The sequence below is a fragment of the Geospiza fortis genome, unplaced genomic scaffold, assembly GCF_000277835.1.
Source record: "Geospiza fortis unplaced genomic scaffold, GeoFor_1.0 scaffold590, whole genome shotgun sequence".
NCBI classification, from domain to species: Eukaryota; Metazoa; Chordata; class Aves; order Passeriformes; family Thraupidae; genus Geospiza; species Geospiza fortis.
This window is the reverse complement of record NW_005054402.1, coordinates 1-25,226: the sequence shown is the minus strand read 5'-3', so window position 1 is coordinate 25,226 and position 25,226 is coordinate 1. Positions and strand designations below refer to the sequence as shown.

Below are 25,226 nucleotides of genomic sequence, written 5' to 3'. Positions count from 1 at the left end.
TCATGGCTGTGGGGGAGCTGCTCCCTTACAAACCCGCCCAGGAGGGGGAGTGAGGGAGGGCAGTGCCCTGGGCTGTGTAAACAGGAGCGCGCGTTGAGATAATCCCAGTGGAACCTGTGCCGAACATAAAATGTTGCAACAGAAGAGTGAAATTGCAACCTGAGTTTTATAAGGAACATACTCAAAATATTTGGTTCCTCTGAGAAATCACCATTTCCAGTGTTTATAAAAGTCCTGATTATCACAGAGTCAGACTGCTTTGGGTTGGGAGGGACCTTATGAAAAACGCCAATCACTTGTTTTTAAAAAAGTATAATACTAATAAAATGGTTATAAAAATAGTAATATAATTAGAGTAATAAGAATTTGGACAATTGGGATTAGGACAATATGAGACAATAAAAACAAAGAGTTACAGACGGTCCGGGTACCTTTTTCTGGGCAAAATAAGCCTGAAAAAGGACACGCGTTAACAGAGGATTAACCCTTGAAAGCAATAACCTGTTGCATATTCATACACCTCATACATGATGCATAAATTCCATTCAAACACAGGATTCTGTCTGGTCAGTGTCAACTTCTTCCTCTTAATCCTGACAGTGTCTTGAGGGCTGAGCAAGGTGGGAAGAAGTTGGTTTCTCCTGATAATGGAGCAATAAATTCTCTTTCTCTGAAAGATTTCGGTGTCCTGTGGCTGCTATCTTGGTGCGAGTACCTCATTCCTCTCTTTAAAAAAATATCCCACATACATAGTTTCTATTTTAACTTTATGTTATAACCTAAAACTATATTTAGCACACTACCTAAGAAAATTAATACAGCATAACTTTCTAGCATAACACATATAATATTCATTTTAATATTTGTGAAAAGCCAATCATAAAATACACATTTTTCACAACCTTAAAAACCATCACATTCATGGGCAGAGACACTTTCCACTATCCCAGGCTGCTCCAAGCCCCATCCAGCCTGGCCTTGGACACTGCCAGCGATGGGGCAGCCACAACTTCCCTTGGAAATCCATTCCAGGGCCTCACCACCCACACAGGGAAGAGGTTTTTTCCCCAATATTCCATCTAAACCCACCCCCTGTCAGTTTGAAGCCATTCCCACTTGTCCTGCCACTCCTTGTCCAAAGTCCCTGTCCAGCTCTCCCTGAGCCCTTTTGTCACTGGAAAGCTCCAAGGTTTCCCTGGAGCCTTCCCTTCTTCAGGCTGGACATTCCCATAACCACCAACAAGCATTTTGTAACACAATTAAGCAGAAATAAAAATCTAATTATGTTGTGGGAAGGGAAACCAGGGCTTTTGGTCTACATGCAAAAAGAGAAAATGGAAAAATATGTGAAAGTGGTGAAATTGTCAAGAAAGCAGGATGAGAACAGGCATGAAAGATGTTTGGTGACAGCAGAACGGGCCATAAAAATATGATAAAATGTATAAAAATTTCATTCCTTTCTCTACAGAGGATATGGCAGAGCTGGCAAACAAAGGAAGTATTTTCCCTGTACAAAAGCTTTTAGTTTTCCAAGTTTAAAATTAAACGTCGCATCTGATTCTGGGATTTCTCACAAATATTTGGTGTGTTTACTTTCCTGAGGCTGATTAATTTTGTAGTATTTAATGGAAAGCAAGCCATGAGCGTTGTTTTTAAATATTCAAACCCAAATATCTTTAGATTTTCCAAGCAATTCCCCTCTCACTTCTTTTTTACCTGAAACTTGAATTTGAATTGGACTCAGTCTGCTAAGAAAGGAATTCTGGATATTATTTTAACCTTACAAGAAAAAGCACATCATTTAACCCTAACTTTGCAAAAGTTAATACACATTTCTGCTGATGCCAGGATAAATTCTAGGCAGGACAGAGAAAGGAAGCCTGGATGAGCAGTATAAATTCCACAGTTTTAGGTGGTTACCCTTGAATGAGATAACACAAAGCTGTCTAAAATGGGATTAATCAACAACCAGATTTTTACCACCCCCAAAGGGATAAATTTCTCCCCAATATCCAATCTAATCCTTCACTCCTTCATCTTAGAGCCATTTAAAGCCAAGAGTTTAAAGAATGGCCACAGAGAGGACAAAGTCTCTTCACAAGGAGCCTTGATTCTGTGAATCCATTTTTTGTATAAGAATTAAAAAACAGGGATGAAAGGGAGGTGAAGATAGCACTGAAACACCAAATGCAGCTTTTTTTTGATTCCCAAGGTCCTGGGAATTGTAAAGCCAGAACTGTAGCCCAATATGAACTTCACAAGTGGATGCTATTTTTAGAGGAGAAAAATAAATCATTCACATCCTCTTTTATGTTGCATATTTTCATATCTGGCAGCACTATAAAAAAAAAATAGAGGGGAAAATCTGCTCTGGTTTCATTGCAAGTAATAAAATCCACACATAAATAATAGAGTTGGACTACTTTGCTTAAGTCAAAAGAAAGGTTTGGTTTTGGTGGGGTTTTTTTTGTTTTGTTTTGGGTTTGTTTTGTTTTGTTTTGTTTTGGTTTGGTTTGGTTTGGTTTTTTTTGAAGGCACATCAAGAATTTCAGGAATTCTTTATCATGGTCTCTCACTAGCTAAGTGAGATTAGCAAATAATAGGTGAAATCTGAATTTCAGTGGCAAAAGCAAAGTGTAAATGCACAGAGGATCACTTCTATGGGAATTTCATAGACAGAGTATTTTTCCTCGATTTACTTGGTGCTGTCTGTGCTCCCACCCCCATTCCAGCAGGGCAGCTGCACTTCTAGGAATGTAAGAGGATCTCTGTGCTGATGAGTCAGTCCAGGGGTATTGATTTCCAAGAGCAGCCAAAAACAGACATTCAAGGAAAAGAGGAGCAGAAACTGGGTGAGTGCACTATGATCCTTCCCTGCTAAATTTTCCCAGTGGTGCCAAAGAAAATCACAGCTGTCTCCTTCCAGTGTCAGAGGTTACTGGGCCATGAGGAAAATGAAAGAGGATGTCTCAGTTTTGAGGAATATTTAGGGATTAGCACCTCGATTCGTGAAGGGGTGATACAGCTGATGATAAAGAGTGAACCTCTAATGGACACTTCCCACCAGACCAGGTTGCTCCAAGGCCCATCCAGCCTGGCCTGGAACACTTCCAGGGATGAGGCAGCCACAGCTCCTCTGGGGAAGAAGGAGAAAAGAAGGAACAAATTCCTTGCCAAGTTACCCAAAGACTTGATGCCAGCTTTTGCTGTGAGCCTTGTTTTGCCCACTGGCAGCAAGCAGCTCCTTACAGTGGATCTTTTTGGGAACACATGGCTGGGGTGGGTGGAGAGGGAGGGAACTGTAGCAGAATTAGACTTGATAATCCAATCTTTCCACCTTCACAAGCCAGGAGAGGCATCAAAATCTCCCATCTGGACACACATTGGAAATCGGGTTCTAGTTTGGTACCTTGGAATTCAGATGCCTCTTTTAAAAGGCAGCCAGGGTTTGGAATAGCACACAGGCTGGTGTCCATCCTTAGGCATCTCTCTACACATTTAGATTCCATCACCTCTGGAAAGAGGAGCATTCTCCAGTCCTGCAGGCAGCAGCCACCCAAGGCCCTTCATCTTAACAAGCCCTTTTGGTCATCCTGAAGGAGCCTCTAATGTTCTTAAAACCTTCTTAGGAAGCTCCTGGTGGACCTCCCTCATCCTTCTAACCAGTCCCCAGGGACAATTTCACAGGCATTGAGGAGAAGGAAACTTTCCTCCTTTTTCAAGAAAATGAAAATTTCCAAAGCAGTTCAGTTTGTCCCAACTTCTCCACACCTTGGTTGGAGAATTCATGGCTTGGTCAAAACCTCTCCAGTCCTCCACTTGGTTGGTGCAGAAGTTATGGGAGGAATTTGAAGGACAATTATTGATCCTTCATCATTATCCTTCACCAGCTGCACCAGCAGCTTCCCCTGGCCAACAACTTGTGGTTGGCAGAAGTCACTAAGAACCTTGTGGAAGTGCCTGGGACATCCCAAGGTGGCCATCAACAGCCTGGAACGAATTCCAGGTTCCAGGGGTTCTAGTCAGGAGTGAAGTTGTGCATAAAGACAAATCCAACTCCTGTGCCCTGGTTGTGCTACCATTCAGCCATTCAGCCAAAAAGATTTTTTTTTCCTTCATAAATATCCTGCTCACAGTTGTAATCTTGTTCACACTGATAAATTTTCTTGCATTTCAGACACCTTAAAGCTACAATTAATACAAAGTCTCATCGCAGAGTGAAAGTATTTAAAAATTCAGAGGCACCTGTAGCTAAATAAAAGAGATTTTATTAAACCTATTTCATCATAAACATTGGGAGTCACCCAAGTGAGAATAATCTCATCATTTTTAGGAATTATTTATTACTTCTCTACAAAGAAAAGAGGTGGTGAAAAGAGGGATGAGATACAGGAAGCAGCATCACCTCTCTTTCATTAGGACTTGATGCAGCAAGGAGAAAAAAAATGGGAAAAAGGAAAAATGTAGAGGCAAACATGGCTTCAGAGATGGAATTCTGGCAATTCCAGCAAACAGAGACACCCAACGAGGGGAGAGAGAGAGAGGAGAGTGATTTCAGGGCTGATCCATAAAACATAATTTAATATATTTGGAGTTGGATTTTGAAAGGGATATAAACTGCTTTCATACAGTGTATCTAAGTATGTCTGAGTACAAATTCCCAGAATTTCTGCCGTAAAATATGCATCCAACACCTGCCTGCTCTCACCTCAGCTTCCTCAGTGCTTAGTGGAGAACAGCATTCCCAGCTGGACTCTTCTCCTTCTGTGAAAATGACCTGAAGATGTGCCATGCAATTCTGGAAGTACACGGCTCTCCCTTCTAACTGCAGAGGGAGCCAAAAGAAGGAGTTTTCAGCCCAGCAGACTAATTTTCAGCCCAGAAAATGAATTTGGATTCCAGCATTTGATTTTTAGATGTCAGAGTTAGAGTGGATCAGTCACAAACTGTAGTTTCTACCCAGCTGATGGTGGAGGCTGAGCGAGGTTTTCTTGTCTTGTTAAAGCCCTTCTCACCTGGCTGATCACTCTTTTTAGGGCACATTTTACCTCTTTGTTCCTGAGGCTGTAGATGATGGGATTTAGGAGTGGGGTGAACATTCCATAGAGCATGGACACGACCCTATCCCAGTGTGGGGAATAGGTGGAGGAAGGGCGGACGTAGGTGCAGATGGTGGTCCCATAAAAGAGGCAAACTACAGCCAGGTGAGAACCACAGGTGGAGAAAGCCTTGTGCCACATCCCAGGGGACTTCCTGGCCAGGATTTCCAGGAGGATACAGATGTAAGAGACCACGGTGACCATGCAGGCGCCGCTCCCCAGCACCCCGGCTACCACCAGGATCACCAACTCCCTGCTGTGGGTGGACGAGCAGGAGAGGGCCAGCATGGGAGGAATGTCACAGTAATACTGCTGGATTCTGTTAGGACCACAGAAAGAGAGTGTGAAAACCAGAGAGGTGTGCAGCAGGGAGTTCAGAAGCCCTGTTGCCCAGGTGCCCAGGGCCAGCTGAGCACACAGCTTCGTGCTCACGATGCTTGGGTACCTCAGGGGGTGGCACACAGCCACGTAGCGGTCGTAGGCCATCACAGCCAGGAGGAAAATCTCTGTGCCCACCACAGCAATGAGGGAAAAGTGCTGGAACAGGCAGCCAGAGAAAGAAATCTCTTTGTGCTCCAGCAGCAAGGCCCCCAGCATCTTGGGCACGGTGATGGTGGGACATAAGAGATCCAGCAGGGATAAGTTGCCGAGGAAGAAGTACATGGGGCTGTGCAGGTGGGAGTCAGTGCTGATGGCAACGAGCAGAGTGATGTTGCCTGCCATGGTGGCCAAATAAATGAGCAGAAAGAGCACAAAGAGAAGCAAACGGATTTCTGGAGCATCAGAGAGGCCCACGAAAACAAACTCAGATACTGCTGAGAGGTTGACTCTCTCCATCTTATCTCTCATTGTGGGAATGAGGCAGCGGTTTCCCTGGAATAAAGATGTAATCACAATTTCATCCCCATTTTAAAGATTGCGAGGGTGGTTTTTTTTTTTTTTTTTGGTCTGTTTTGAGGTTCAAAACCATTTCCAAGCATTGCCACACTCAAAATTTAAATTTTACCCACATATTCCTAATGCAAAAGGCAAAATGTAGGTATTAAACTTCATAGCGATTAAAGCAAAATGTTAGGTTTTGCAAGTTGCCACCTCAGAATGAAGAGCTGGAAGTTGAAGTTACCTTCCCTGTGGCATCCAGCTTGGACACAGCTCCAGGCAACACGAGGAGGCTTTCAGGGTTCTCTGAGCAAGGGGAGTGTGGTATAGATCCTAAAATTCCTTTCAACATAAAATACTTAGTATTAATAATACCACTAAAAGGGTCTAGATTAGTAACAGAAGCTAAAACTTTTTAAGGGAGTAATGCTGTCAGAAAAGAATTAAATCTCTTGTAATCAGCAGGTAGATGCATGTTGGGGTTTTTTTTCAGCTTTTGGATGGGGCTTGGAGCAACCTGTTCTAGTGGAAGGTGTCCCTGCCCATGGCAAGGGTTTGGAATCAGCTTTAAGGAGATTTCCAACCCAAACCATTCTATGATTCTATCATAAAAATAAGTTATAATTTGGCATCCTATTAAAGACTCCCAGTTTTCTATAAATTTTACCCTACAGACTTCCATAATACCATTAGTACTTCTGGCATCTATCTGGACTTTCCCCTCATCCCATTTTCCCAGTTCAAAGAAGTCTAAACGTGGCAGTAAAGGATCTTCCCATTTACCCCACACTGCTCCATGGAATGTAGCTCAGTATTTGCAGTAAGGATTTACATACCAGCCCTAGAGGGAGGGAAAGCAAAGTTCAGTCCAAATGGCTCCTTTTTGGGAGAATTTGGGATTTATTTTGAGATGGTGGGAATATTGTACCACATTCCCATTTGTAAGATATGCAGAGATAAATAGATTGATGAAATATTTCATCTGGCCAGGCTCCACTGTGGTCTCATGTTCTCCCAGAAGCTTGAGAGGGAGCAAAGTCAGGGCTTAAACTAAATAAGAAATAGTTAACTCAGCAGAAATAAAAGGGACATCACTTGTTCATGAAATGGGGAGTTCATTCAGGTGAAATAGCACAGAAACAACACAGAAATACTCACTGCTGCACAGAATTAATTACAGGTGATTTATAGTTGTCCGTAGCTCCAGGAGACAAAACAATCCTTTTCCTTCTTTCTACATGTGTCAGAAAAATGATTTCACTCATAAGGAAGAGATGAATCCCAGCAAAGCAGCATTGGAATATTCACACAGACACCTGCCAGCACTGGCACAAGGGATGGCTTGGCTGCAGGAGTAAGCATCTCTCTTCTCTAATGAGGTTTTATAAATATGAGAGAGTGTCTGGGGACAAGTGTGTCTGACAGTTTTTTTGGATGTTGCCTTAATTGCATGTGTGAGGGGTTTTTCAGAACATTGCCAAAGGGGCTGGAAATTGAAGGAACCAAAATTACCAGCACGACTTTGAAGAGCTAACAAAAATTCCCCTCTGGTCCCATTAAGCATCCATGTGTGATTTATGGGAGTGCCACTCCCCATGTGATGTCCAGGACTGGGTGCAGGCCTGTTCCTATTCCAGCAATACCTGACCATAAATTCTGCACTGTTCACGTGAAGGACTCTTGCTGTCCATCATCCTTCCAGCCTGTTTGCTGTGTTTGCAAACTCCTGGAAAATTAAAGATTCTGCATCTTACACAGCAAACAGTGATAGGACAAGAGGGAATGGTTTTAAACTAAAAGATGAGGGATTTAGATTGGATATTAGGAAGAAATTCTTCTGTGTGAGGGTGGTGGGGCCCTGGCCCAGGCCCTGGCCCAGGGAAGCTGTGGCTGTCCCTGGATCCCTGGAAGTGTCCAAGGCCAGCTTGGATGGGGCTTGGAGCAGCCTGGGAGAGTGGAAGGTGTCCGTGCCCCTGGCAGGGGCTGGAACAACATGGACTTTAAGGTCTATTTCAACCCAGACCATTTCAGGACTGTATAAACTGGAATTCCCAGGGGTCACACAGCACAGGCTTATCCTGCCATGGGAGTGCAGAGCTGTGGCTGGAATAAATCCCCATGGCCCAGCCCTTTCCCTGTGGCTGCAGTTACCCCAAGGATCATCAGGCATCACACTTCCCATGGAGTTTTGCAAGAAAGAATTTCATAATAAACCCAGATGCCAGAAAGAGATACAGCAAAGAGATCCATCCCTCAACTCTCCCTTCCAAGCCATACAATTCTGTGATTCTGTTCCCCTCATGAACGTGCCAGTCACTCAGGCTCTCAACTCCAGATCTAAGTTGCTTATTTGCAGGGATAATCTTAGCTGGGTTATTTAGAAGTAGAAGCACAGGATGGTTTTGGAGATAAGTGTTCTGCCTCAGGGTAAATACATAAAAATTATATTCCATTCTATTTTATGATAAAAATTCATTAAAAACACCCTCAAAACAAACAACAACAAAAATATCTCTATTTGCAGAATCCAGATGTGGACTAATTGATGACATGCTGGATTAGACCCCTCTTGCCCACTCCTCCCTGCCATCCCCACTGTTACACAACCAAAGTGATTTGATTTTTGTCCATTCTGGGGCTACCCAGCTTTATCATTGTTTGATTTCCATCTAGGAATGCTTATGATGAGCCCAGACTGATTAGAGTCTGTTGAAAATGCTCCCTTTTCTCTGATGTCCATTTGTGTTTCAGTCTCATAGTCTTTAAATAAATTTGATTAGCCTGGGATCTCTTCAGGCTTCTTGGGATTTAACAAAAGCATTGTAGAGGTCCTGCCAGTTCTCAAAGGATTTTTTTTTTACCTTTGAGGCCATTTTTCACTGTCCTCTAGGTGAAAGCAATAAATCTGAGGATGAGCTCATAGAGCTGATAATTTCCAGGAGAGAAAGAACTCAGGATTTTAATGGTGCGCAGTGGAGCCAATTTACACATAGGGACAAACTCAGCTGCCAAAGCTGCACCTTTGCAATTTGTCAGGCACCAACTTTTTAACAACATCTTCTGAGGCCTTGTTAAAGTCGTGCTAAAATGTTTCAAGGGGAAAAAAATCAATTATATTAAATTGTTTGTCTTCATAGAATAGTTTGGGTTGGAAGGGACTTTCAAGCTCATTCCATTCCAACCCCCTGCAATGAGCAGGGACATATTCCACTGGATGAGGTTGCTCCAAGCCCCTTGTATTGAAATCCCAGCTCACAAAAATATGGAATTTTTATTTATTTTATCAAAATTGGAGCAGTTCCTTCAAATCAGTTCAATGTTGATGCCCCCAGTTTATACCTGGTGAACAAATTGACACCAGCAAAATAACTGGACCACAGCTCCAATTTGCCTTGCACTGATTTATACATAAAATATTTATAGAAGCTTTATTGGAATGTTAAAAAAATATCACAGTAATACATTTTTTTTCTCAATTGAAATTTACCCTAACTGGCCTAAAGAACATTTTAATTTTTCAACATTTTTCTCTAATACTAAAAAAGAAAAGCTCCCTTCCAGCCCAAACCATTCTGTGATGATCCTGAGTAGAAATTCACTATTAAAAAGAAATCTTCTTTGCACAAGGATGGGAGATGGTTGGAAATCTCTTTTAACCAGGAAGATCAATGACTCACTGATGCTTCTGATCCTCCTCTTCCTACAGGTGTGGGAGTGAAGGCTAATTTAAGACAGTGAGGAGAGACTGGGAAAGTGGAAATCCTTTCACTTCCTATGGAGCAATTTAGATTGGATATTAGGAAAAATTCCTTCATGGGAAGGGTTTTCCAGCTCTGGGACAGGCTGCCCAGGGCAGTGGTAGAATGGCTAATGCTGAAGGGATTTAAAAGCTATGTGGATGTAGCACTTGGGGACATGGGTTATTGGTGGCCTGAGTAGCCCTGCATAATGGTTGGACTTGAAGATCTTAGAAGCCTTTTCCCACCTCAGTGATTCCATGATTTTATTTAGGTGGGATGAATCCAATCCTAAGTCATTCTAGGACAAAGAAATTGATGGTGTTCCTCCCATGACAACCACTAAACTTCTATCCCTAATGGACTTGGTGCTGTAACTGCTGCCCTCACAGAGGCAGTTCGGGTGGGAAGAGACCTTATAGACAATCCCATTCCATCCCCTTGCCATGGGCAGGGACACCTTCCACTCTCCCTGATATCCCACATTGCTCCAAGCCCCATCCAAACTGGCCTGGAACACTTCGACGGACAGGACTGCCATGGCAAACCCATGCCAGACCACCACAGGGAAGAATTTCTTCCCAATATCCCATCTAAACCCACACCCTGTGCTAGTGTCAAGCCATCCATTCCCTCTTGTCCTGCCTCCATGCAGGACACTCTTTGTCTGTGGAGTCCATCTCCACTCCTTCTCCTTCCTCTATACATTGTGCCATGTATGATTTTAATAATTCGCTTCTGTGAGAGAATTATGACTAAAAATTTTCTTATATGTCAAAAGGAAACCCTACAAGCAGAATCTGTGCCGTCTCTTGTCTTCCAGTGTCGCTGGGTGAATTTGGGGACACTTAGTGCATGTGCCTCTGCCATCTGCTGTCACAGCACAGGAAAAGCATGTCACAGAGGGAGACAAGCCTCCCCCAGGATTCATTCCTTTATTTGAAAATTATGATCCCACATGAGTGAAAGTGTTTAGGAAGTTTGGGGTTTTCAGCATGGATATTTAATATTAACAGTAATATGTGTATAGAAATGTGTTTGTACATAATTTGAAATCTGTGGGCTTTAGCCCCTAAGTCTTTATTGTGTAGGAATAGAGTAGGAACGTGACTCCAGGTGTAACTCTGAACTCCAGGGTTCTGCCAACCCAGCCTGTCTCAGAAGGTTCTGCAGCGCTTCCAGAGTCTCCACATGGATTCCTTCACCTCGCTGCTCCTCAGGGTGTAGATGAGGGGGTTCATCATGGGTGACAAGATGGTGTAGATGACACAGATGTACTTGCTGGTGGGCAAGGTCCCAGCAGGCCGCAGATAGGTGAAGATGCAGGGCATGAAGAACAGGGTGATGACCATCACATGTGAGGCACATGTGGACAGCGCCTTCCAGTTCCCCTGGGAGACGCGGGCCCAGACCTTGGCCATGATGAGGGCGTAGGAGGCCACCAGCACCAGGAAGCAGCCCAGGGATATGAGGCCGCTGTTGGAGGCCATGAGCCACTCGGTGAGGGTGGTGTCGGCGCAGGCCAGGCGGATGATGGGTGGCACGTCGCAGAAGTAGCTGTGGATGGTGTTGGGGCCGCAGAAGGGCAGCTGGAGCATGAGCACAGTCTGGACAATGGAGTGGATAAAGCCCCCGGCCCAGCAGGCAGCCACCAGTGCCCAGCAGGCCCGGCGGGCCATGATGGCCGTGTAGTGCAGGGGCCTGCAGATGGCCGTGTAGCGGTCAAACGCCATCACCGTCAGGAGGAACATCTCTGAGGAGCCCATAAAGTGCAGGAAAAACAGCTGGGCCATGCAGCCCTCAAAGGCAATGGCCTTGTGCCCTGAGAGCAGGGCCACCAGCACCCTGGGGGCAGTAACAGAAGTGTAGCAGATATCAATGAAGGACAGATTGCAGAGAAGGAAGTACATGGGCGAGGAGAGCTTGGGGTCAGTCGTGACTGTCACGATGATGAGGAGGTTGCCCAGCAGGACCATGGTGTAGGCCAGGAGGAAGAGGGTGAAGAAGAGGAGTTGCAGCTCCCCCCTGTCGGAGAGCCCCAGGAGGATGAATTCAGTCACCCGGGAGGAGTTGTCCTGTGCCATCACTGCAGCTCAGGCTGCCATGGCATAGTTTGGGGGGTGGCCAGGAAGGGAAGGGAATGTGCTACAGCTCCAAGGCTCATGGATGGCGTGAGCAGGATGCATTTGCTGCTGCAAAAAGCACAGTGTCATGTCACAAATGACAGAAAGCAGAGTTTGCCCTTACCCCCTATTCTGCCCCTACTCAGGTCTCTGGCTCGCCCTTCCACGCTGACCTTCTCCCCTGAACTCAGTCTGACCACTGTTTTCCTGTATCATGGTTGGTGCGCTCATATTGTGTCAGGGAGAAATCACAGAATTATGGAATTGTTAAAGTTGGAAAAGCCCCCATTGAGTCCAGTTCTCCCCCCAGCACTGCCAAGCCCTCCACTAAACCATGTCCCCAAGTGCTAGATCCATACTGATTTTAAATCCCTTCAGGAATGGTGATTCCATCACATCCTGCTCTCAGATAACAAGAGCCATGAATGCTGCAAAAATGCTGTGCTGTCCTTTTACCTGCTGGAAATTTAAAGTGACTGCAAGCAAATGCTTCCATTCTCAAGCATGAGCTGTTCCGTGTTCTGATCCTAATGCCACTCCTCTAAACTGAGCAAAGGACTCTCCAGTTAGTTTATCCACTCTGAAACTGGGCATACATGCACAGAAACCAGGTCTGGGAAGTTACTCCCTAGTGAAATTGGATTTTCTAACACAGCAGAAGCTTCAAAACCCTGCATGGTTTCTCTATATTTTTAAGGGAATTTTAAAGTTTTTCATTAGAAAAATACACTCACTGTTCTGTGGAGGTTAAAGTGGGACCAGCAGAGGAATGCACTTGTCCATAAAGCTGCCTTAAAAGATTCAAAAGGGGATAATCAATAGACCGGAGACATTAACATGACACACACATTGTCCTCTGGTATGTTGAATATCCACTGTATTTCTTCGGCTGTCACTCATTCAGTTTAAAGCCAATGCTTCACAATGCTTTCAGTGAGTGAAATCCAAGCCAGAATATGTCCCTGCCATGTGTAATAACAAGCTCTGATCATTCAGCTGAGGAGGGTGGTAGAAAAAATACCCAGCTCCTGGCTATGGTGTGAAACACCCCTGTAGTGAGCCTGGGCTAGTGAACGAGATGTTGTGACCCTGCTTTACTGACAAACACCCATAAATCCAGCCTTAGAGCATTCCCATGCAGAACACCAGGATCTCTAGTGTGTGCTATTCCTGAAAGTGCTCAAGACCAAGGTGGACAGGGCTTGGAGCAACCTGAGCAATCCCCTCATTGCAGGGGATCAGAACAAGATGAGCTTTAAGGTGCCTTCCAGCCCAAACCATTCTGGGATTCTAAATCTTCAACTGGTTTTTAAATTTTTTTTCTAAGCCATAAAATAGACCTCCCAAAAGTCACTCACCAGCAATGCTGCTTTGCAAAGGCAGGATTTCAGTGGGGCCTGAGCAAAACAAAGGAACAATCCCAGAACTTCCACAGAGCTCACTTGCTGTCACTCCTCTGACGGCCTCCCCAAACCACTTCAGGGGCTTCCATCAGAACCTCTCAGTTCCATCAGAAACTCTCTGCAAGGTGCTGCTGAGAAGTTATGAAAGCAGCTCTGTATCTCTGCCAACTCTAAGCCCTGAAAAGAACAGCCCAACCTTCTGTATTTCCCATTATGCAAAAAAAACCCCACATAAAACCAAACAAAAAAGCAACCTCCAGGCGCATCTTCAAGTGCAATTATTTCTGTAGCAGAAATAGTTCAAGTAAATCACACCACAAAGCACAAGGCTATCAGGAGTAATGAGATCCCAGAGGCAAAGGGAGTTTTGTAAAAAATCATCAGTGGCAAGGAACTAAAATTGATCCTTAGGTAATTATTACTTTAATCCCTGGAGAGAGACCTCAGAGTAAAGATGTCTCTTATGTAGGACATTTATATAAATTCATATAAATGGATACAAATTTTGCTTTCTGTCCTAAGCCTGCCTTTCTCATCTACAAGCTCATTTCTCACTAACTTACATGTTGACAGCACAAAGCAAAAATATCACTGATGTTATCCCTTAGACACCTGACTTAGAACTTTAAAACAAGAAGTAACTCAGGAAATCATTTCAAAAAATGCACAAAGATTTGTGGTGAGCCTTCCTTGCTCACCAGGTATTTTTACTGACACAGTAAAGCAAAGAAGCAACTTTTGAGCTCAAGTATGAAATTCTTGTAAGAATTCATTGCAAAGTGTAGAGGAGTCTGACACTGTTTCCAATGACACCTATGGATGAATGTTTGCTCAGCACTCAGAAATGAGACCTCTAAAAACCCCCACTGTTGCTCACCTCCAAAGCATTTAAAAATAGATATATTTTATTTACTGCTGTCCTGAGCAGAGATGGGTGAAGTAGGTAGAATAATAGGAGAATTATGGAATTGCAGAATAGCTGTCTGGATTGGAAGGTACCTTATAGACATTTCATTCCAACCCCCTGCCATGGGCAAGGACACCTTTCACCAGACCAGGTTGCTCCAGGCCTCATCCAGCCTGACCTGGAACAGGGCAGAACGGATTTGCTGAAGTGGGAGAGGAAGGGGAGAAGTTTTCCCTCCTGTTCCTTCATCTGCAAACCACCCTGCTAGCTCCTAATATCAGGGTTTTTTTTGTTTTTTTGTTTCCTATGGGGTGCTCCACCTGGACAATATTTTCAGTATTTTTAACTGTATTTAAGCACTGATGTTGCAGCTGCTCAGGAGGCCTTGGTGTGGGCCTGTGCTCACTGACAAGGAATAGGAGGGGAATGCCAGAGTTCCCAATGTCTTTTCCACCATAAAAAGAACTTCTAGTGCCTTCCTAATTACTGCAGGATTAGGCCAACAGGCAGCTGTTCTTTGAAAGGTCCATTCTGGAGCATTGTCACAGAAGAAATTACAGCAAAACCTGCTTGATTTTCTCCAATCCTTGGGAACATGACCACAGCCCTCCCCCTTCCCATTTCCACTTCCCACTTTCCTCCTGCACAATTTCCTCATGGCTCCCTTCACCTCCCCATCCTGGAGGGTGTAGATGAGGGGGTTGAACATGGGTGTGATGAGCATGTAGAACACGGCCATGCTTCTGTCCTCGGACAGGCCACCAGACGGGCAGATGTAAACAAATGTGCTGGGCCCAAGGCACAGGATCACTGCAGTGATGTGGGACCTGCGCATGGACAGGGCCTTGTGCCACCTCGCCAGCGTCTGGCCCCTCAGGGAAACCAGGATGCCCATGCAGGACATGACCAGGATGGGAAGCAGCTCAGAGATATGACCCCACTGTTGGCCATTGCAGCCAGGCCCTTGGTGTGTGTGTCAGCGCAGGCCAGGGGGAGCAGGGGTGGACATCACAGAAGAAGTGGGCGACTTTGTGGGGGCCACAGAAAGGGAACAGGGTGGTGGGAAGGGTCTGGAGGGTAGAATGCAGGAAGCCCCCTGCCCAGGAGACCCCCACCATGAGGCCACCGAGGCGACGGGGTAGCACAGGGACTGGCAGACAGCCACTCAGCGGTCATAGGCCATGGCTGTCAGGATGAAAACCTCTGTGCAGCCAAAAAAAAATGAAGCTCAAAGAGCTGCCCCATGCAACCTGCAAAGGAGATGGTGTTATTTTCCACCAGGAAGCCAGAAATCATTTGGGGAGCTGTGACAGAGTAGCAAACACCTACAAAGGAAAGGTGGCAGAGGAAGAAGTACATGGGGGAGTTCAGGCGCCGGCTGCTCGTCACAGTGGGAACTGTCAGATTTCCTGCCACTGTGAGCGTGTAGAAAAGCAGGAACACCACAAAATACATTTTCTGCACCCCTTGGTTCTCTGAGAGGCCCAGAAGGATTAATTCCTTCATGGTGCTGGAGTTTTCTCTGCCAATCTAGTGGGCAATGTGCAGTGCAGAGCCTGGAAATGTGGAAAGATAAAGACTAAATGATTCATCAGGTTTTTCTTTCTTAAAAATTAATTCTTTATCAGAAGTGCCTTCTCTCTAAGAAATGCATAGGATTAGAATTAGGTTTATCAAGTGCTTTTAAAATTTGTTTTGGTTTTTGTTTGTTTTTTCATTGTTCTGCCCCCTCTACATATTTAATTTGCCTTATATGAGACACAGCCATAGAATCATAGACTCCTGGAATCGTTTGGGTTGGAAGGGACCTTAGAGACAATCTAGTTCCAACCCCACTCCCATGGGCAGGGGATGCTACCCACTGGATCCCTTTGGGATTGGATCCCTCTGATCCAGGCTCCTATTTTATGATTTTAAAATACAGCAAGATCAGAAAATCCTGTAGAGGCAAAAAGCTGATCAAGCACCCACAGGAAATGCTGAAATGTAGAAAAACCAAAATTGCTCTCGAACTCAAAAAAGTGAAGCCTAAGAGGAAGTTGGGAAAGTTTGTGACTTCTCCTGTGCTTGCAGTTTTACTGACAGGAGGTAAAACATACTCAAGAAAGGGGATAAAAGGGAGATCTTACCTCTAAAATTAACTTTTCAGTCACTGACCAGAGGTACATGATATAGTGCAATCAGTTGGAATATGAAATAAATACAATGTGGACTGTTATAATTAAAAAAAAAAAAAGAATAAGGAATTGCGCCATCCTCTTATTGCAAGGGTTTTCTCCTAAAATCTCAGGTGGTTAATTGAAGAAGAACTCAATAACCTGATTTGGGACTGCAAAACCAGTTCTGCACATGGTTACAGCCAAAAAGAGCCAGAGATGGTTGACAATTTCAGGGGAAATTTCTTTTTGTATTTTCACCTTTGTCAAGAGGAAGGGCAGGGGGGAAAAAGAGGAAAGGAAATCAGGAAAAGGAAAGAAAAGAGGAAAGGGAAAAGATCCTGGAAAATTTACCTTCTCTGTGCTTGGAGATCTAATTTTTCTGTAAGTGCTTTAAGATTTTATGTCCCCAACATCTCCCTTTCCTGGTAGAGGCTTTAGAGAACATAGAACAGCTTCTGAAAAGCTTCCAACACTTGTTTAGGAGGTGCCATTTTGATCTCACCTCATTTAATTCCTTGCTTTCCTTTATCACCAAGTGTATCCTGGCTTTTCCTGCCCATGTTAGAGCTGCTTGGAGGGAGCATGGGCACTGAAGGGTGTACACAGAGCTCAGCAAGAGAGAAAAAACCTGTTTAAGTAACTTTCCTTAAACCTCTCCAAGGAAATCTCCCTCCTCCAGGGGTTAATTCCCTGTTTACACAGACCTACTCCACTCTCTCCAAGGAAATCTCCCAGCTCAAGGGCTCTTGGGGCTGGAGGAGGGAGATGTGAATGCTCAGGGGTGGGAAGGAGAAGAAATTAATCCCGTCCTTCCAGGGGAAGTTTAGATTGGATTTTAGGAAAAATTTCTTCACTCACATGGTGGTGCAGCCCTGGCACAATTTACCAAGAGCAGCGGTGCAGTCATCATCTGTCTGGAGGGATTTAAAACCTGTGGATGTGGCACTTGGGGACATACATTAGTGGTGGCGCTGCTGGAGAATGGTTGGACTCGATGACCCTGGAGGGCTTCTCCAACCTTAACAATTCCATGATTCTTGGAAATAGCAACCAATAGATTAGCTGAATATTAAACTGGGCAAGCATGTGGTGTGCCTGGTCAAGTTAACATTCCCAGACTCTGACATGAATCCATGCTTTGTGTGTTTCCCAAACCTTAGATCCACGGCTTAGGCTTTATGGCACTGTGAGTAACAATAAAATTGCAAGGATTTTGAAATCATTGTGTATCCCAAAAAATTCCACAAGCCCTCATGAAAAAAAAAATCTTTCTACTAGTAAGTAGAAGAGAGACAGAGGGTGGCTTGGGTCACTTCTTGATGACCCTCCAAGTCCCTATTTTCCATTAAATTTCATCACTGGTAGCCCAGGGAATGAGGCTTTTTGCAAGAACTTGCAATGTTTCAGCAAAGGTTAGTGAAGTAGAGTAAGTTTAAAAAAAATCCTTATTTTACAAATTGGGAAACTAAGGGAGGGGAGGAAGTCAGCTCTTGTACATCTGTGCAAGTCAGCTGAGTTGAGCCACTCCAGGCTTTCCTCTGGAAAGAAATGGATCTAGTCACCTAATCAGTAAGAGGAAATGGCTTTAAATGACAGAAGGTGGGTTTAGATGGGATATTGGGAATAAATTCTTCCTTGTGAGAGTGCTGAGGCCCTGGCACAGGTTGCCCAGAGAAGCTGTGGCTGCCCCATCCCTGGAAGTGTTCCAGGACAGTTTGGAGCAGTCTGGGATAGTGGAAGGTGTCCCTTGCCCATGGCTGGGGGTGCAACAGGATGAGCTTTAAAGTCCCTGCCAACCCAAACCATACCAGAATTTGATGAATTTGTGTATTACTGGAACTCCAATTCATCACTGCTCTGAAGTGTACTGTGTATTTTCAGCTTGAGATTTAGGTGCATCAATAAATAGTTTCATCCACTGCCCCTCCCTCTGTTTTGCTGGCATTTACTGAAATTCAGAATGGTCCAATAACAACAAAGGCATTTTGAATGTCTCCCAACATGGAATGCCAGCAATCCATACAGAGAAAATGGAAAACCTCAAATTAATGAGGAGATTAAATAGTGCTCTGGATAAAAATAGTCTTTTAATTTAGGTATCATTTTGTGCCATAGCCTGGAGTCCTGGCCAGGTTAATGAGGGGTGCCAAAACCACCATAGGAAATAGGATTGGGTAAGAAAGTAAAAACTGTCTTACAATCTTTGGGAAAGGAAGAGGAAGAACAGATGACAACACAAGCTGAAGATGTACAAATGCATTTCTGACCTGCTAAGCAAATTTGGGCTGGATCTGCCCATTCCTGTGCCAACTGACACACATGGCAGCAATTTGGGTGGTGTCACACTCCTGTCCCTTTACTTCCCTGGCCCAAGCAACTAAGGGACAAAATGGTTCCCTGTAAGGATGTCAGGAAAGGAGAAAGGTGTTTTCTCTGTTCCCACACCTTTGGATCGGGGTGGCTCAGGGACATGGAGTGTGCATGGACAGGACTGGGATGTTGTGGGTGGATGGTGGTGGGTTCTGTCTGCTTAGGAGACACAAGGTGAGGAAGAATCTGAAGCTCTTGTCAGGGGGAAGTTGTGAAACTGGAAGTGAAAGGCATGGGGCTGGAGGGATTTTGTGAGATCTGAAGTGGCTGAGGTGTTGAAGGGCTGTGCTGAAAGCCTCTGGGGTGTGAAGATGCACTGAAAGAGCTCCTGACCCCAGAGCTCCATGCTTAGGGCAGCACAAGCAGGGTTTGGGCATCTGGAACTGCTGAGGTGGAAAGCTTGGGTGCAAGGTTGGATGAAGCAGTACAGATCCCATAAGGTGCTGAACTGTGCTGGGAGAGGCTGTGGGTCAGAGGAGGACCCACTGTGGTGGTGGGTGTGTGACAACTGGGCAGGGACAGGAGGGAATGAGAAGTGCTGAGGGAGGTTGTGAAACCTCCAGCAAAGATGTTATGGGAGAGAACTTAAAATTTCTCTACCTGAATGGCACTAAAATCTCATCTTCAGGGGCTGTGAAACCAGAGCATCTCAGGGCCTTGAGTAGGACACAACACCGGTGCAAAGTCTGTATGGACAGTTCTTGCAAGAATGGCTGAAGAAGGGAGAAGTAGTAAAAAATAATGTTTCCGTGACACTGCAAAGAGGGGAGGGGGAAGTGGTTCAAATCTGAGTGATCATACCCGCACAGGGGAGGTATTTCCCCCATGAGTGATTGGCTGCCTGGAGGGTCATGCTGAAAACACCATGGCTTTTTAAACAGTGACTGCCCAGCCCAGCACTGCAGGATGACACAAGGACTCGAGCTGCACCCTATGTCACACCATCCAGGGGACAACATTGCCGGGCACAGGCACTGAAATTCCCAGGAACGCAAAAAAGGTGAGAAAATCTGAGGTGGGTCTTTGACGTTGCACTCTGATGGGTTGTCAGGCTTTGGGGAAAGGAGGAGAAACAAAAACAGTGGAGGAAAAAAAGATCAAAAATTTACTTCCTTTTCTGGACAGAAATTTGCTGTAGGTCAGGAATTGATGATAATAATTTTCAATATAAGGAAAGCTTCATTCCAGGGAGTCTTGTCCCTGTACAAGTGCTCTTGAACTGCTCTAAATGCACCTCTGTAATATAAAAAGTCATTACTCAGAGACCTGGCATTACAACAGCAGAACTTTCTGTCCATAGTCTGAGACACCTTTGTGGGGTCAGAGTTGCTCTGCCTCAGGAACTACAGGCAGGATTTGCAGGCAAATCACATGGAGGATGTTTAATCTCAAGGGAGAAAAAGATCACCTGGACTCAGGCTGCTGCTGTTTGAGGAGAGTTTTCACTTATTAGTTACATAAGGAAGTGGGATCACATCTTGAATGTATCTTGGAAACAGGAATTCAGTCCTTCCAAGGGACTATGATAAATAAATGAGAATTATGAGTGACTTTTGCAGTGTTCTTCTCCACGGTCTACAGAAGTAAGAGAAGGATTTCATCACTTCTATTACAGCAGAAGGCAAAGCTATTGATGTTTTGTCATTTACCCATTGCAGCCACTTCTGTTCCTGGCAGTCTTTATGCACATACAGCAGCTTCCAATGCCTAAAGGTGCTCCAAGACAGCTGGAGAGGGACTTTGGAGAAGGGCCTGGAGTGACAGGACAAGGGGGAATTGTTTTAAACTGGAAGATGGTGGATTTGAATTAGATCTTGGGAGGAAATTCTTCTCTGTGAGGGTGGTGAGGCACAGGTTGCCCAGAGGAGCTGTGGCTGCCTTATTCCTGCAAGTGTCCAAGGCCAGGTTGGCAGGGATTTGGAGCAACCTGTTCTGTGGAAGGTGTCCTTGGCTCTGGCAGGAGGTTGGAACAAGGTGAGGTTTAAGATCCCTCCCAGCCCAAACCATTCTATGATTCCATGACATGATCAATGGCACAGAGCCATTTAATTATCACCTGCCATCCCTTGAATCCCCAGTGGAGAGAGATGCACCTGTGGAAGCTGCAGTGGGCTGAGACAGAACTTGGATGACACTCAAATGTTCACACTCCCTTCAGATCGAGTGGAAGTTTGGTTGCACAGAAGCCAGGAAGCTACTTAACCACCGTGCCTTCCTCTGTTCTCGCAGCAGAAAAGCTGCACAGAACTTGAGGCTGTTTCTGTTAATTTCTGCAAAAAAGTGATCATTTGTGGCCACCCCTGGAGCAGGCTGTGAGGGAGGAACAGCCACAGGGTTGCTTTCCACAGTGTTCATGCTAGAAGTGCTCAAGGTGCTGTAAGAGCTGAGGATGGGATCATCCAGCTCTGCAGTGCCAGAAGTTCCCTGGTTTCAATCAAGGAAATCATAGAATCCTCAAATAATTTGGGCTGCAAGGGACCTTAAAGCCCATCCAGTCCCACCCCTTGCCATGGGCAGGGACACCTTCCACTAGCGCAGGTGGCTCCAAGCCCGATCCAACTTGGCCTTGAAATTTCCTGCACCACACCCTTCTTTTCCCCCTGTCCATGAGGTCAGTGTGCCTGGGGTGCTGGGATGGAACAGCAGTGATTCAGTCTGTCACGTTCTGGGTGCTTTTGGAAGTCTGTCTCTATGTGTGCTGCTGCACCACAAAGAGAGAACAGAGGATTCATGCTGGCTACATGGTTCAGTGATTCACATCTTCCCAGAAAACCCCATTTTTTGTTCCCATCCTCTTTTTAACTTCTCTGCCTTCCATGTCCAAATTAACAGCTGGTTGGGAGACAGAAGAAGAGCCACTGCATTTGTTCTCATCAGACCATAAAAAGGTGTTAAACCCATTTTTTTCACCCCCAAGATTCTCAATCAGATCTCAGTACCATGGGGAAGGAAATAATGACTTAACTCATGGAGTGGCATGGAAAAGTTATCAGAGCCACAGCTCCCATGTCCTGTGAGGACGAGATAATCTGTGGTTTCCTACATGTGGTTCTTGTAGTTTCTGAGGGAGAAGTTGAGGGCTCTGCCAAACCAAAATGTTTATTTGTTACTGTACATGGGACCAAGGAGAACCACATCAAATGGCACTTTATTAAAACAGAAATCACTCATTAATATAAAAAACTACCAATTGTTCTCATGGAATCACAGAATTCCAGAGTGGTTTGGGCTGGAAGGGACCTTAAAGATCATCCAGTTCCAACCCCCTGCAATGGGCAGAGACACCTTCCACTATCCCAGTTTGCTCCAGCCTGGCTTTGGACACCTCCACAGATGGGGCAGCCATAGTTTCTCTGGGCAACCTGTGCCAGAGCTGCACCATCCTCCCAGGGAAGAATTTATTCCCAGTATCCCATCTAAACCCACCTTCTGTCAGTGTGAAGCCTTTACCCTTTGTCCTGTTACTCCAGGCTCTTGGTCCCTTCCAAATCAAATTATTTTGAGAATCCATGAAGTCAAATTCTAGCTACAAAGCCTTGGAACAAACCAAGGAATCCCGCTAGAAAAGTCACCCTGGAGTTACCACCTCTCCCCTCTCTGCTCCCAGGCCCAAATCACCCATTATGAGACCCTCAACGACACCAATGATTCTTCCAACCACAGCCATCCATGCTCCTGGGACCAACCAGAGCGGGGCTGTGGGACAACCCGAGCCATCCTACGCTGTCCTCAAGTTCATGGAGAGCTTCTGCCTGCTGAGTGCTGCCTGTGGGATGGTGGGGAACGGCCTGGTCCTGTGGTACCTGGGTTTCCGCATCCGCAGGAACCACTTCACCGTCTACATCCTGAACCTGGCGGCCGCCGACTTTGGGTACCTGCTGTGCATCGCCGTGGAGACCGTGCAGTACCTGATGCAGTTCAACGTGGGGGTGCAGTTTGGGATATTCCTCTTCCTGGATCTCTTCATGTACGGCACAGGCCTGTACCTGCTGACGGCCATCAGCATTGAGCGCTGCCTGTCCGTGCTGTCCCCCATCTGGTGCCGGACACACCGCCCGAAGCACCTGTCTGCCGTGGTGTCCGGCCTGCTCTGGGTGCTGTCCCTGCTCCTGAACACTCTGGGATATGTCCTGTGCACCGTTCGTCCCTCTCCCAGGGCCTGCCAGCGCCTGCTCATCGCCATCGGAGCCTTGGATTTCGTTGTCTGCGCGCCCCTCATGCTGTTCTTCAGCCTCACCCTCTTCCTGCGGGTCAAGTGCAGCTCCCAGCCCTTCCAAACGGGCCGGCTCTTCACCGTCATCATGCTCACCATCCTCTTCTTCCTCATTTTCGCTGTGCCCCTCAGTGTCCTCATCCTCCTGGACTTCCTGGGCCTCAAGTTCCTGTATTCCCCAGAGATTGGCTTTGTGCTGTCCTGCGTCAACAGCACCCTCAACCCTATCATTTACTTCCTGGTGGGAAGCTACAGGGATCGGAAATTCCGGCTCACCCTCAGGCTGGCATTCCAGAGGGCCTTCCAAGACTCAGCGGACGACAGAGACGAGCGGGAAACACGGGACACGATAACCATGTCCTCCTAATTTCCTGATTGGAATGTCTTGGCAGAACTGAAGAACTGTGAGGTACTGGGGAAGGTTCAGCTCACCTGACCCTCAGTACCCTCTTTGTAGATATTTTAGGTCATAATTTTAAGTCGTCGTTATTTTAAGACCCCCTTTGGGTCATTATTTTAAGTGCCCCATATGGCACATAAGCACCTGGACCACAGAATTTACCTGACCTGTATTTAGGACATATTAAAAGTTCCTGTTTCTTTCCAGTGATTACTAAATAATATTAATTTGATAAGGCTGAAATGTCTTGATGTCTGAATTTCAACCCTGCTCAGGATAAATCCTTGTCATTCATAAACTCATAAATTCTGTGTTGCTTTTCACTCACATCTCTGAAAATGAGATCAGTACCAACAATCCTCCTGTTGGAAGCAGACATAAAATTCCTGAAGGAGAATCCATCTATCCCTCTTAACTTAGAATTCCCATCCCCTGTCAGAGCACACACACAACCTTTTGTGGCTCACAGAGCCATTCTGGGCTTCCTAATGTGAGCATTTCAAGAACTGAAAAGATTCACATCCACCAAGTCCATTTCTTCTCTGAACCAGGGATGCTTCCACACCACAGAGCAGAAGAGGGATCCAACTCCTTCCAACTTGTTTAAAAATTTTCTTCACTGAGTTTCATCTTCACTTGTCCTGTATTTCAAAGAAATATGTGACTGGGGATTAGTATTTTATATTATTATATTGTTGCATGTTATTTTAATTTCCTCCAGCCCTTGGCAGAGTCTCTGTATTTATCTACAGCATGCATTGGGTTGTAATTTCTTCCTTTAAAAGGACATATCAGAATCCATGGCTTATAAATCTCCTTTACCGTTAGAAATAAATCTAAGGATAGTGGGAAAAATACAGGAAACAGAGCAAGGTAAATAAATACCATGATTTTCAACAAATTATTCTCTAAACCAAATCCTTTGAGGGGCAAAATGGGATTATTTGTGCTATCAGACTACCTAACATTTATTCTTTCAACCAAAATTATTAGAAAAAGTAAATGTGGGTAATTTTCTTTGAAAAACCTCACAAATTCATGTTCAAAATGTTATCTTTTTGATATCTCAAATTTTTTTATCATTGGGACAAACAAAACATTTTTGTATTGTTAAAAAGACCAGAATTCTCTTTTTTGTTGGTTTTTTCCCCCTAAAGGGATAAAAAATGTGTTTAAAGTTGTTGTTGTTGCTATCTGATTTATCAGCTGATAAAAACACACAGAATGTAAACTCAGATAAATGATTTTTTAAATTTAAGGCACAGGAAGAACCTTCCAGTCAGTGTCTACTGAAAGAGGACAGAAAAGCCAAGTTTGTTTTATAACAGCTAATTCCAGATGGTTTTTGGTATAACACTGCTGCTTAGGTGAATAACTTTTCCTCCAATGATTCCAGAGGGAGCAGGACCAGCCCCTGTGTGACTGACCCAAATATTTATGAGGATTTAGCACACCAGAGATATCCTTCTTCATCTGTCCTGTCCAAGCAAATCCTTTGTCATTCTCAATCTTTATTTTTTACTTTTTCCCATACTTTCTTATTTTTTCTGTTTCTTTCCCATTCATTCATTCTCTTGCTTAGTTTCCTTTTTTACTTTGTTGTATTTTTTTCCTTTTTTTTTCTCTCTCTCTCTCCCCCTTTCTCCCTTTCCCCTTTCTCTCCTTTTCCTCTCCCTTTTCCCCAAACTGTAATTTTCACCCATCTCTTACCCCCTTACACCCCAATCCCACATCACCAAGCCAACACCCCTTGCTCTGCCCATTTTTGCAGACTATGCTTCATCAACAGAGTTTATTCCCTATGGATGGGGCAGTGAGGGTCATTCCATGAGGAATAAATATTCCATGGGGAATAAATTCCATGGGGAACTGGACTGAGCTGGCTACGCTGCTTGTAGTGCCCTTGTCTCCATACTTCTGGCTGTCTCTGAGGTGC

General features: G+C 45.0%; 4 protein-coding genes across 4 annotated transcripts; 1 reads left to right on the top strand and 3 right to left on the bottom strand.

Moving 5' to 3' along the window:
- Positions 1–4,955: 4,955 nt before the first annotated feature.
- On the bottom strand, positions 4,956–5,948 carry LOC102045523 (olfactory receptor 5V1-like). The gene has a single exon (XM_005426127.2). It carries the CDS (start codon positions 5,946–5,948, stop codon positions 4,956–4,958), a length of 993 nt encoding a protein of 330 aa, XP_005426184.1.
- Positions 5,949–10,872: 4,924 nt separating this feature from the next.
- Positions 10,873–11,799, bottom strand: LOC102045360 (olfactory receptor 4D5-like). Its single transcript, XM_005426126.1, has one exon. The coding sequence runs from the start codon at positions 11,797–11,799 to the stop codon at positions 10,873–10,875; it is 927 nt and encodes a 308-aa protein (XP_005426183.1).
- A 2,701-nt stretch (positions 11,800–14,500) lies between these two features.
- On the bottom strand, positions 14,501–15,654 carry LOC106631932 (olfactory receptor 4S1-like). The gene is given in 5 exon segments (XM_031061164.1): positions 14,501–15,063; positions 15,066–15,152; positions 15,155–15,283; positions 15,286–15,367; positions 15,370–15,654. Coding segments are annotated over 5 exon segments (1,146 nt in total).
- A 6,646-nt stretch (positions 15,655–22,300) lies between these two features.
- Positions 22,301–23,323, top strand: LOC102045027 (proto-oncogene Mas-like). Its single transcript, XM_005426125.2, has one exon. It carries the CDS (start codon positions 22,301–22,303, stop codon positions 23,255–23,257), a length of 957 nt encoding a protein of 318 aa, XP_005426182.1. The 3' UTR covers positions 23,258–23,323.
- The last annotated feature ends 1,903 nt before the right edge of the window (positions 23,324–25,226 follow it).

What these genes read in the sequence shown, in the direction of transcription:
- LOC102045027 (XM_005426125.2), top strand. Translation starts at nt 22,301, where the DNA reads ATGAGACCCTCAACGACACCAATGATTCTTCCAACCACAGCCATCCAT.
- LOC102045360 (XM_005426126.1), bottom strand. Translation starts at nt 11,799, where the DNA reads ATGGCACAGGACAACTCCTCCCGGGTGACTGAATTCATCCTCCTGGGG.
- LOC102045523 (XM_005426127.2), bottom strand. Translation starts at nt 5,948, where the DNA reads ATGAGAGATAAGATGGAGAGAGTCAACCTCTCAGCAGTATCTGAGTTT.